Genomic DNA, 13280 nt, shown 5'->3' with positions numbered 1-13280 from the left:
TATGTGTGCATAAATACGTGTGTGCATGTGCGTATTTTTCTTCAGCGAATTCACACGCAAAGAATGCGTACTTCTCAACAGTCATGGCTGGAGACTCTTCAGCTGTAACGGCTACGGGTTTTTTTCACCTTTTCAAGCTTTTGCACTGCTTAAATACAGAATTAAGAGATAGTGCGGTCTTCCCTTCTGGTTCCTGGTTATCCAGCTAAACTGGATTCTGTCTTACCCTGGTGATGGTAGTCATGTTTTCTTTTAATTTATAGCCTCTTATCTTGTTCTTTTTTTAATAGGTATTGCTGAATATATTTTTACTTTATGCTCTCAGGTTATTGAGCTTTAAGTCATACTTTTCAAGACCTCTTACTGCTTTGTGATGCTGATATTTAGGAAAGGCTACAGCAGGTGCTTCTGTCATAGAGCTGCTAAAAGTTTGGGGTCTCAAGCTTCATATTCAAGTAGATGTCAAGAAAAACTACTACTGGGCTGATCTGTCTTTTGCCTCATCTCAGAACTTGCATGCCTGCCTTCCTTCAAAGAAGGGTAGCGTAACCCCTGCACCTGGCCTGTTCCTGCTCTCACAGCGATGATAGTTTGGAAGCGACCCCGTTGCCGTGCCTGTTGTAGCTGAGAGGGGCAGCTTTGGGGCACACAAAGAAACTGCATAAACCTGCAGCTCTCTTAAAGTAGCTATCAGCCCCGAAGAACGAGGTGTTGGTGATGAGTGTGGCTGGTGTGCAGATCAGAATGCACACGTGCATGCTGCCTTACCCAGCCTGGCTTCTGAGAGGGAGGCTTCCCAGGAGCCCCCAGCTAACCTCCCCATCTGTGGGGCCGTTTAAGGTAATTTAGAAGCTTATTTTTGGAGCAGGAGAAGAGCCTTCTTCTCTTGTTTCAGTTCCTTGAACAAATGATGTGACCCACTGATTAAGCGAGTGATTTACCTGTAGAATACAGGAAATCCAAAAGAAGGCTAAATATTCAAGAGTAAGAAGCAGCAAAGAGAAGGGTGATTCTCTGGCTGGTGATTATTGGTGATGGGGTAAATAATGCAGTGGCTGCTAAAACATATTGAATTATATCTATTAGCAATTAACTTAAATAATTCAAGGTGTATGTCTATGATAAAGATTTAGTCACTGGACATTCTGTGAGAGAAATGTTTTGAAATGTAGTTTATTTTTATTGTGCTAGTTTCTAGACCAAGTGTGGTACTTACTAGATGGATTACAAAGTGGTAAAAAGGATAGTATTATTCTTAATATCTGGTAAGTGTCACCTTGTTTGTATACTAGAAAGCATGAATACATTTACTTGCTGTTAACAAACACTCCAGATTTTTAATGGTATTTTGCTTTTTTCTGAGTGCCATAATCAGGAGCGGCAAACAGAACTTCTATCAAACTCCTGGTCCTTATGGCGTATTACAAGATTTAATTCTTGATTATCTTCCATGTTTAGTTGGTAATCTGAAAGAAAAAGTAATATAATCAGATAATTTCCCTAGATAAGAAACAGGGACGTGGGTAAATGGCAGAAGATGGGGTTTCTGATGCTGATTACATGGGTTGCTTGGTAAACTGGTGCAAAGGGAACATTCTGTTTTGCTTTAGGATTAACAGGGCATTGTAGGCCTTGTGTTTCAGGATGGTAGTGTCTAGTGTGGGAACTGATGCTGGGCAAAAGTTGAGAGTACCTCTCATTTAGCAGTGGTATGAGTTTTGTAACATCTTTCACCTTGTAATATGGATAAAAGTTGTATGGGATTCAGAGAAGAGTCAGGAGAATACTGGAGACTGGAAAGGGTGCTTCAAAATGTGAGATTTTTAAGAGCTCAGTCTGTTTAATTCCTTGAAGTAAAAAAAGGGGTGTGATTCTGTTGTGTAATTATTTTGTGTGAGATTGCAAATGGGAAAGTGGGCATAAACTAGCACTCAGTCCAGCAGTTGAGTAACCCTAACATTCAGTTCTTGCGTTTGGAATGAGCAAATGTAGAGTAGAAATTCATGGCCAATTCTTAAGTCGAGTTGAGTAGTACTTGTTGAAATATCTATTAATAGAATGCATTGAAAAAAAAAAAAAAAGTTGAAGAATGGATCAAATGTGGAATAGTGTGGCTTGCTTTCTCGCTCAGAGATATTTATCATGATGTTCTGCATAGCAGGTGCTTCTGAAAGGTCACAGTGGGATTTGTCAGCATCGAAAGAGAAGGGAGTTTAATGGTGCTCCTCAGACTGATTTGTAGAAGCAATGTATGACTGTGGATTTCTCACAAGATTGCTTTTCTTTTCTAGCTTAACTTGAAAGGCAGCCATTTAGTGCTAAACGCACGTGTTTTTATGGCACTGTGGAGTACAGAAATGTCTGTTTGAATGTTTTGTTATGAGACTGGAACAAGGTGATGTCTGCAAACCTTAGGATTTATGACCATTGAAATAGCCAGGACATGATTTTCAAATGAAAACAAAAGCATTTGTTTTTCCTTTTTTCAAATGTCTTGAGCATTTAGGATTGTATGTACTTGCACGGTGCTTTTGGGATATATGACTTTATTACAGTTTTCAAAAACACAGTATTTCTTCCTATTATTCTGTATAGCTGGATAAAAAACTTGAAAAGGGCTGGTAAAAAACAATATGTGAATGAGTAACTTTTTTTTTCTAGAATTTGGCCTATTGGCAAACTCAAGGGGTTTAAGAAGAGTTAACTTACCCAGCTCCTGCTATAAAGCTTGATAAAAGGCATACGCTATAAATTTACCCACTGTACAATATTCATGGACAGAAAAAAGGGAAGACATTTGTGTGTTTAATGATATTTTTTCATGTGAAGTGAGCATAGCTAAATCACAGCTATTAGAACAGGTTTTTTGTTGCCAAACAAAGTACAGGAACTGAGCAGAGCTCTATCATTCTTAGCTATACTTTTAGCCAGATTTTAATTTCAGACTTTGTGAGGGTATGTCTTCCAGCAAAAGCGTGATCTTCATTCTTCACTGAAACTTACAGGGAAGGGGAGAACGGGAGAACTGTGAGGTATTAACTTTGAAAGTATTAACTCACTGAAACATCTAATGTAAGTTTTTCTCCAAGCAGGATACTAAAATCCAGTCAAACTTTTTTGGATTTTGTGTGTGTGAGTGTGTGCACGCAATTTGAAGGGTATTGCATTGGGAGCTGAGAATTTGTTCAGTGGCTGAGAAATCTATAGAGATGGTATGTTCTTCACGATTCAAATCTGATAAGCTTTCATGTAAAATAGTAGTATGTTTTAGATGTTCTTAAACCCTGATTTTCCCCTGAGGCCAGGTGGTGTACCTGGTATGGTCGCCACAGATCAGCAGACAAGCTTCAACTCGTTCACAAGTTGTGGTGATGATAAAGTGTCCAAGTCCTCAGTTTTTATGTAGAAATGTGTTATTTCAAGAGTGCGCTTTATTGTGAACGTTACTTAAGCAGGGTCTTACCGGGGAGCTATTTAGTCCTTGTAATATGATGAACTGAATTGCTTGTGGCTTCTGCTTATGTTTATTTTACCACTGTCTGAATTCTGAAGGATCTGAAAGCTGAAGTTCAGTTCCTTCATTTGGATCAGGGCAATTTGCTCAGCCTGTATTTATGCTTCAATGAGTGGATCGAGAGCAGACCTGCCGGGAAGGATCTGGGGGTACTGGTGGATGAAAAATACAAGCCGTCAGTGTGTGCTCACAGCCCAGAAAGCCAACTGCCTGCTGGGCTGCATCAAAAGCAGCGTGGCCAGCAGGTCGAAGGAGGTGATTCTGCCCCTCTTCTCTGCTCTCGTGAGACCCCCCCCGGAGTGCTGCATTCAGCTCTGAAGCCCTCACTACAAGGCAGACATGGGCGTCGTTAAGAGTGTGTCCAGAGGGCCACGAAGATGCTCAGGGGGCTGGAGCACCTCCTGTATGAGGACAGGTCAAGAGAGTTGGGGTGGTTCAGCCTGGAGGGAAGGCTCCAGGGAGACCTTACAGCCGCCTTCCAGTACCTCAGGGGGCTTATAAGAAAGATGGGGGTGGACAGGGACACACAGGACTTTTTATCAGGTAATGTAGTGATAGAACAAGGGGTAACAGTTGTAAACTGAAAGAGGGTGGATTTAGATACGAGGAAGAAGCTCTTTACTGTGAGGATGATGAGGCACTGGCACGGGTTGCCCAGAGCAGCTGTGGATGCCCCATCCCTGGGAGTGTCCAAGGCCAGGCTGGATGGGGCTCTGAGCAACCTGGTCCGGTGGGAGGTGTCCCTGCCCATGGCAGGGGGCTGGAACTGGGTGATCTTTAAGGTCCCTTCCAACACAACCCACTCAGTGATTCTGTGAGGACAGGCTGAAAGAGCTGGCCCTGTTCAGCCTGGAGGCTCAGAGTGATCTCAGCAATGTGTAGAAATACCTGAGGGGATGGTGCAAGAGCATGGAGCCAGGCTTTTTCCAGTGGTGCCCAGTGACAGGACCACAGGCAATGGACAGAAGCCATCTGGACTGCTGCAACTGTCAGACCAACTTAAAATATTGAGGATGTCAAGATCTTTATGTGCTGCTTTACAGTCTTTTGGGAATTAAAAGCCAAAATGGAAATACTTCTTTTCAGTCTCATGCATTAATTTAAACTTCTTGCTAGCCACATGCTATTCGTGTTGTCAGATGGCACATGTGAAGTGATGGATTCAGCTACCATGTTTGTGGTCCTGACACATCTGAGTAATGTTTCACAGTAAAAACTCCTTTTGAATACGTATTATCTTTTACAGGTAATACATAAGCTATTGATGGCAAAAATTACTTATTTTTAAACATGAAGCATATTGGAGTTGACTTTGAGTAGTTTTGAAAAATACTGTTACACTAACATCATGAAGCTGCCTGGCAGCATGCTCCCTAACCACCTGATGAGCATTCTGGTTTGGTACAGTGACTGTTTGAGGGCACTGCATGTAGCCTTTCTTAAAGGAAAACTATTATATGTATGCCAGGTGTGTTTCTACAGAGGTCTCGGGTAGCAGAAGAATGTTAGATGTGTGAAAATCATGTCAGTGTTGTGCATTTTTTTTTACCTGAATATCACCTGCTATTTTCTGGCCATGTGTTCTGCATTACTTGCCATTTATTTAGCTGAGGAACGCTTTGAGGAGCGCTTGTTCCATGCTTTGGCTCCTCTCAAAATCTTCCATAAACAAATGGAATGAAGAGACCTTAAATGAACATTTAATCTCATGATGTAAACGTAATAGATGATCAGTCCTCCAGGTCTTCAGGTCTCCCTTCTCTTCTGTGCGCACATGTAGTGATTTGCTTTATTTCGTTAAAACTCCTGTAGTAACAGTGTTTCATAGATCTGGAGACACTGCAAACCCGTGGGTCATCCCAGGTGAGATGATGTTTCTCTGGTTCTATTATTTGTTTAAAAAAACTGAACACCACCAAACCCAGACGTGTCTGCTCTTCTCCTTTCTAGAGAAAAGCAAACCCCTTCCTTACTGCCATGCAAAGCAGCGAGGAGGAAGCTGCCCGTTAACTCGCTTCCACAACTTGCATGTTCTTCTCCAGCCTGCTGAGCACAGCTCTTGTGCAGAGGCTGTCTTAGGCAGATGCTGTGGTAGAACCATGCCAGTATGGAATAATCCAATACTGGGACTCCCTGGCTACATGCACGGTTAAACAAATACTGCTATTTAGGATGGGCTTTTACCTGAATGTACTCTTAAACCCGACTCTGGTGTTTTCAAAGACTGGTTATGCCACACTGATACAGAACAGTCTCCAATGGAGAGGGGCTTCCTACTACCCATTAAAAAAAAAGAAAAACTGTCGTTGATTTTACTTTGCAGGTAGAAAATTTTGGCAGTAATACACAAGAGGCAGTGGCTTTTTTATATGTACAGAAGAAAATTGATAGTTTTAAGTGTAGATGGGCCAGAGAGAAGGTTTCACAGGAGCTGAACAATTCCTGGTCTCTTTCTGGCTGCTTTCCCTTTGTAGTGCCATCACCTGTGGTCTGGTGACCTGGGCCCAAATTGGCTGTTGTATAAATGTGGGGTTTCAATTGCCAGAGAGTTCCCATTTCTTGTTCTTTTACTCTTCCCTTTCCACAGCAGTTTTGGAGATTTTTAATCACCAGCCACGTGAATCTGCGCTCTTTTCTGTTGACGGTTTCTGGCCAATGTAGCTGGTACCAGAACTTTTTGTAGTTATTCTTTCCCTAACTTATAGTGCTGCCTTCTGCTAGAGCTTTTTAGCAGTTCGGGTGTCAGATGTGCTTTCTGAAGCTGTATATTGAATGTCTGTGTAAGTGTGTGTGACCATAGTGGACCTCTCGGGGCCCAGTCAGCAGCCTGCCAGCAGCACCCGAAGTTTGGAGGTGGTTGCTTTAAGCATGAATATAGGTGTGTTCTGTATCTGCCTATTTTGTGGTGGCTTCTTGTCTGCTAAACTTGGGTATGTGATGAGAGTAAATAGATGGACCCAGTTGCAGATCCAGTCTGGTCATGGTGGTAGCACACAGAGAGCTGAAACTCGCACATGCTGTGGGATCAGGTATTTAGCTGGACTAAAATAAGGCCATAATTTAAGTACACATTGCAATCCTGGCTCTTTTTCAGTGCACATACAGTTGATTTGCGTTAAAAGTTCCCACTGGTAACAGGATGAATCGTGTACTTTAAGAAATAAGAAGAACACAGTATATTGCCTAGTTACCTAAGCAAGCCCCCATATGGAACTGCATGTGTAGGAGCAGCAAAATAACAGCACCGAAAGACACCTGGATCTAATTTGTTTACAAAACATTTTGGTGCAAGGGCAATAAAACCCCTGACAGCCTGCGCATATTTTAGTTTTTTGGTTGTAGACTGCAGTGTTAGATAATTATGCTTTCTCAATAAATGAAACGTGCTTAAAGAACTCTAAGTCAATTATAAACAATGTATTTAAAAATTCTATTACTTTGAAGTAGACCGACCAAAATTTTACTTTTGCCTTTTCTCCAAAAATACCGTTCATCTTGGTTGTGGATCTTAGTTGTAGCAGTACATTTCAAAGCACTTAATCTTTTGTTTTAGCTGTAATCTATTCTGCCTGTGAGAGGATTAATGAGATATGAATTGTAATCTCCTTATTGATTTCCTAATTATTTTTCATAATCTAACTACAGCTCATGATTTATGCTTCTGACTGATGCAAAATGTAGGAGCAACAGGAATGAATGATCTGTATGTGTACGCCTTGGAGCTGGCCAGGGATTTAGTGTTCCTTGTTTTGTAACCTCCGTCCGGTCTGGTGGTCTTTCCGTATTGTATACACTGCTTTTTCACCTTTGGTCATGCTACATCTGTCTAAATCCTCATTTACTTAAAGTTAATTTCTGTAAAAGAACTGGGTTTTCTTTGGTTCAGGAGTGAGGATGTGCAGTAAAAATTTAACGTTCACATCTTTTACCAGTTTCATTCAGTAGTCTGTCTTGACCTTTATTTCCCAGAGCGCTTCCACTAAACCAGCAGTTGCCACCTTGTCTGCGGCATCTGGGGATCTTGATCTGTTCACTGAGCAAACAACAAAATCTGAAGAGTCAACAAAGAAACAACTTTCCAAAGACTCCATCTTATCACTGTATGGCACAGGAACCATGCAGCAGCAAAATGCTCCAGGTAAATAATTTCGTGAAGGTTTCTATTCAGTCCCATTTTAAGCTTTACTGAGAACAGTTACCTCCTACAAGTGTAAAACTAAGGTTGGCTACCCTTCTACCTATACTCAAAACAAATATTTTTATTTTTACCTTTTATAAAAATGGGAAAATGACTGAAATGTAATACAGAAGCTGAAGAAAAAAATAGGGATTTTAATTTATTTATAGCTGTTCAAATTCCCCAGTATACAGTTCACTGAAAGATCTGTGAATTCCATCTGATCTAATCCATCTGCCATCCAATTCATCACTTAAGGTCTGAGTCTCCATTGTGCAAACACCAGGCTGCCAGGATCAGCACAGAGCTGTCGTATCTTGGTTTTGGCTATGTTTGTATGGAAAACAAAGAGCTCCAATACAATGATTAAAAGATTCTGGCTCATCACAGCGATTTGCCAGACTCTGTTTGGCTTCTAACCTCTGGTGGCGAGTCCTTTTCCCTTGAGCATTTTTAAGCAATTTTCTACTTCTACCAGAAACTAAATTAACCTCACTGATGTGCAACTCGATTAAGTTATCCTTTCAGATTATTTTGGTGCACTTCTGACTTAGGGGAACCGGGGAGAAAATCACAAAACACACTTGCTGAAATTTTCCCTTCTCTGGTGCAGGTATGTTCATGGGGTCGTCTTCTATGCCATTTACCACACAACCATCAACTCATTTTCAAGGCTTTCCAGCCATGGGAGTTCCTGTGCCTGCAGCACCTGGGATGATGGGAAACATGATGGGACAGTCAGTGCCAGTCATGGGACAGAGCACAGGTGTGATGGTAGGAATGGGAATGCCCAATGGATTTACTGGTACTACACAAACTGGTGTGATGGGACTTCCTCAAAATGTCATTGGACCTCAAGGTGGAATGGTGGGACAGATGGTCACGCCACAAAACAAGTATGGATTGCAACAAAGCCAACAAGCTCAATGGAACCTCTCTCAGGTAAAGGCTATTCCCAGGCAAGGGTGCTTTCGAAAACAGGCTGCGTTTCAGATACAGACTGGCTGTAGGAGGAAAGTTGCAGTGTAGCCAAGTTACAGACTGCTGGACTGTGAACTGCTCAGAGGCACACGTTAAAAAAATCAGTGAATAACTCAATTAAAGATAACTAATACATAAGCTGAGAATAAATTTTGCCAAGGTAAACCAAACTCCATTCTCTGCTCTGTAGCTACTGTCATCCAGGCATCTGAACTAGCCAGGTAAAAAGCTAGCTCAGCTATTGTTACAAAATATTGAAATGTAAACGCAGCCTTAAAGGCAGAATTTAATTGCATGAGAGTAGCCATTAACAATTAATACTTTAATTTACAGACTTTAGGATAAACCTCAGTAAATGTGCAGTGCTTTGCACTCTAACATTCTCCTGCAGGTTATTTGTTTAGGCCAATAATCTATTATTTATCTGTAGCATTTTCATGCTATTTGTTAAAATTTTTTAAACGTGTTTAAAAGGTTCTCTAAAAGCGGTAGTGTGCACTTAGTACTATATTTGTACGATATCCAGTGAAACATTTTGAAGTCGGGTATTTGAGAGGTTATTGGGGGAGGCGGAACAAACCTAAAGGATTCCCTTGGAGTTTGGTATGGATGATGGCAACTATTTTTTTCATACTATTGTTTGCATTAAAAGAACAGTGTAATAATTCCACGCTGCTTACTCTAGTAATTCAGGAAGTGAACCGTAGTGTCTTACTGAGATTGGATTATATTAATTTTTACTGTTCTGCTCAGTCCTGTGGTGTGAATGTTTCTGAAGGTAAGCAGCATTTCTTACATGTACACAACAGTCCCTATTTGAAAACACAGGCTGTCATTCTGCTTTGAAAAGTAATTTTTAAAAGGCAATAATTTCAAAATGTCAAAGTAAAAAAATCTGCGGATTTACTGCTAACAGTTTTTTGCTAGGTATCCAAGTTTCAAAAGACCCATATCAGCTCTGAAATGAAAGTCATGCTTTTTATCAAATCAGTATTACAAGTTGGCTCATGGAACAAGCTCTTAACGTGTTTCTGTAGTCCTTGCACGTCAGATGGTATCAGCATGCTGACGTTCCACAGTTTGTAGGGGACCTGGGAACTGATCTCTGGCTCCAGTTGAAAGGGGGAGAGCTTGCTTGACGTAGCAGAACAGCGTGCTCTGTATAGTCTACTTCTTAAGAACTTTGCTCCAGGAGAGATTAACAACTAGGTAAAGCATGTTTCCATCAGCTTTTTTTAAACTTCCATGTTCAGTGATGGGTTGGTTTTGTAAATATCTGTGTGAAAGCACACAGTACTGAATTTTACCTTGAAACATTAGTTTGTGATTTACTTAACAGTTTTTTTTCACCAGTATTCTGGTTCAGTTTTGCAACCTGGTATTGTTTGTTTGTGTTTACATAAACTCTGATTTTTACCTAATGCTGTCTCTAACCTGAATCCCATGTTGCTTATGCAACATCTCTGTTCATCAGCTCTGATTATTAATTGCTCCAAATGCTTTTTTTGCTCTCAAACTCATGAGAGGGGACATCCTTTACTCTGTTTATACAGCTGGATTTTTGGCTTCTCAGTAAGCAGAAAGCGTTCATTTTTTAGAAGGTGAGGGAGAGTAACCTGAAGAATGTCATTACATTGAGCACTGACAATTACAGTGACTAGATAGTATTTGTAGAGAGTGGAAATATTTTTGCACCATCTCTGAAGAGAATGTGCTGAATTTTGAACTCTTTCCCACCTTTACTAAATGTTGTTAATTTCATGTGAATGATTTCACTTGTCTTTAAGAAATTATAGTTAAACCATGACACTTCAGTAGATTCTTTAGCAAGAATGGCTAGATTTAGATAATACTCAAGTTTATAAATGCACCTCAGTCTTTGTTGATGGCTACCTAAATGGAAAATTTATGTAAAAATTTGTGTATTCAAGACTATGAGGTCTCCAAAGAAAAACTGGTGAAACAAAAAACATCTGGAGTTGCAAATGTAGACAAGGTTCTCTTACTTGCTTTGGTGTTGCTTCATCACAGTTGCCACAGTTTCGTTGGTTAGCTTTGAAACTTTGAAAGCAAGCTCTTCTCAACCCAGATGCATCGGACTCCTCTGTCACACACTCTGTAAATTCACTAGTGGAGCGTTCATAGAGACTTGACATATACACCAAGCGCTGCAGCCAGTCAGCTGGTGACTGAATGGTTCCCAAAAAGCCGCTCTCTTTTAAAATGCTTAGAAACTGAGTCCATATTTTTATTTAATGAGGAATATTAATTTTAGGGAAACATACTTTAACTGGGTGGCTAGTTGGAGGTACAACTGTGTTCTGGCTAGCCGTGTGCTGTGTTTCAGCACCAGTGCTAACTGGGCTTGTGTGTGTGCTTCACAGATGAATCAGCAAATGGCTGGAATGAATCTCAGCAGCTCCAGCAACGTGATGGGCTTTGGCCAGCCCCCCAGCACAGTGGCAGGATGGACTGGAAGCTCCTCTGGTCAGACTCTCAGCACACAACTGTGGAAATGATGGTTGCAATAGAAGTCTCACCCAGAACAGCCACCTAACATTCCTTGTTCAGATGCATTTACTTTCGCTGTTCCTTCCATGTACATATTCTTTTTCTTTTTCCCCAGCTGTTCAGATTAAGAATATAACTGACTGACCGTGTTGTGGTCTATATTGATTTGAATTTGATGTAGTAAAAAGCAGATCAAGAATACATTTATACATCATTGGCAGCATTTTCATACAATGCGTATGATTTCATAGACCATGTATTTAAGAAGCTGCTTAACCACATACTGATTTTTTTCCCTCAAAATTCTAGATCAAATGTTTGCATATAAGGGATGTAGCTATCATGTTAGTAATATCCAAAAATATGAACCCTGACCCCCCCAAAATTACCCAGTAATCCTGTAGAAGGTACTGTATGAACAAATGTTTAATCATATATAAATAGAATGTAAATGTATCACTGAGCAATGTTTTCTAGTGTATCAAACAAATTTTGTTTCATCATACATTTCACTGTGATGTTATTATGGTGTGCATAACAGGGAATATGGTTATTGAAAGAAAGATAAACCTGGATGTTACTGTAGTTCTACAAATCAGTGCTATATTCTTTTAAAAATGAGCATTTGATCCATTTGAATTTCCTGTGATAAAGTATCTGATCTGGCTCCCAAGGCATGTACACAGAGAGAACTAGCGGCACAATGTGTGTACAAGGTAACTCCGTGTGAACAGATATATTTTTCCTCGCAGAGATATCCAGGTTTATGACAGTGATTGTGTTTACATTTTATGGTGCCTCGTAATGATAAAATGTTATTTCCCTATATTAAAAGGATAAATCCATAAATGGTTGTGGGTTTTTATTTCATTATTGTATGGCCTGCTTGACCACTCTTTCTTCAAGAAGCCTACTTTCAATGAAGGAAAACATGCTCAATTTGAAGGATCCATTTATGCAATTTAAATCAACAGTTTGTGAGTTAAAATCAGTTCGTAATTACACCATTAAGCTGGATAAATACAAAAAGTATGTACATAAATTATGATTTTGAAAATACTCCATTGCAGCCATGTTTCTCTGATTCTTTTTACTATGTGGAAACAGCCTTAAAACAAAGGTAAGTGTCAGTTTATTAAGACGAGTTCAGAAATGCATGCAAACAAGTTAGAACAAAGCACACCCACTTGATTTGCTTATTAGAGTATCTGACAGCTTCCTTTTGTTTCCACAGAAGTCCGTCAGGGGACTATTAAAAAGTCTCACGCAGATCTAGACCCTTTTAACTGGCTGGATTTGAACACCGCCTGACACATCCACCGTACTCTACTTCCTGTGTAACTGTCTCCACATCATACCTCAATATTGACTGTGTCCAGATGGTATTTTGGCTCATTAGCTAGATTGACTTTTTCTGTTCGTGTGTGCCATACAAGAACCTATAAAATAACATTTGTGTTAGTACAGTCATCTACAGAGATGATACCAAAGCTTTTTAGTAAGTGTGGAAATCGGTACCTTTGTGCAGTTGTTTGCTTTTGGCTCCAGTTCCTCCACTGTTGTTATCTGTTTCAGAAAATCGGATTCTTGCATTCCTGGTTGAGAACCACGACGCTTGAATACGGCCTTCGGATGTGACAGAATCACTTGAAGACTCACAGCAAATCCTTGGAGAGAGGCGGGTGGGGAAAAAAGGTCAAGAAAAACGTTTAGGCTTTACATTTCATACTTAAAACTAGAAATCCCCCATGTTCTTTTTATAAATGTGTAAATATGATTATGTGGATAGACAATATTTGGTAGGTTTGTACACCCCACATTGTTTGGCTTTGCCCTGAAGGTGCGATCAGATTTTTGTTAATTGCACCATGTTTTCAACATGTTTAATGAATTTCCTATCATGTAGAGAACATGCTTTTTTTGCCTGAAAAGTCAGGTATTGCTAAGATCTCGGACTGTCCTTCCTTTCTGCTTCTAATTAACAAAGAAGACTAAATTTTAAGTAAAATGTATGAAATTTATACTGTACAAACACTTCCACATTTAAAGGTGAGAGTCGGGGGAAAAAAGGTTAAAATGTTACTTACAACTGTGATC

At 40.1% G+C, this 13280-nt stretch overlaps 2 protein-coding genes across 7 annotated transcripts in view; one reads left to right on the top strand and one right to left on the bottom strand.

Annotated features, from left to right (window-relative positions):
* Positions 1-12032, top strand: part of SMAP1 (small ArfGAP 1) — a 96066-nt gene extending 84034 nt beyond the window's left edge. For all 5 annotated transcript variants that reach the window (XM_056342403.1, XM_056342402.1, XM_056342401.1 and 2 more), the window contains 3 exons: positions 7484-7652; positions 8305-8633; positions 11057-12032. In XM_056342403.1, coding sequence (XP_056198378.1) covers positions 7484-7652; positions 8305-8633; positions 11057-11191 — 633 coding nt within the window. In that variant the 3' untranslated portion in view covers positions 11192-12032. The remainder of the gene's footprint in view (positions 1-7483; positions 7653-8304; positions 8634-11056) is intronic.
* Positions 12-13280, bottom strand: part of B3GAT2 (beta-1,3-glucuronyltransferase 2) — a 32259-nt gene continuing 18990 nt past the window's right edge. Inside the window, exons 3-5 of one of the 2 annotated variants that reach the window (XM_056342409.1) lie at positions 12702-12850; positions 12542-12622; positions 12-1466 (exon numbers count right to left, since the gene is read on the bottom strand). In XM_056342409.1, the coding sequence (XP_056198384.1) occupies positions 1455-1466; positions 12542-12622; positions 12702-12850 (242 nt within the window). In that variant the 3' untranslated portion in view covers positions 12-1454. Of the gene's footprint in view, positions 1467-12157; positions 12623-12701; positions 12851-13280 lie in introns of those variants that run through there. The other variant, XM_056342410.1, reaches the window with a different exon arrangement.

This window comes from Falco biarmicus, chromosome 6 (assembly GCF_023638135.1).
Source record: "Falco biarmicus isolate bFalBia1 chromosome 6, bFalBia1.pri, whole genome shotgun sequence".
Classification (NCBI taxonomy): Eukaryota; Metazoa; Chordata; class Aves; order Falconiformes; family Falconidae; genus Falco; species Falco biarmicus.
Note: the sequence above shows the minus strand (reverse complement) of the source record. Positions and strands in the feature narration are given on the sequence as shown.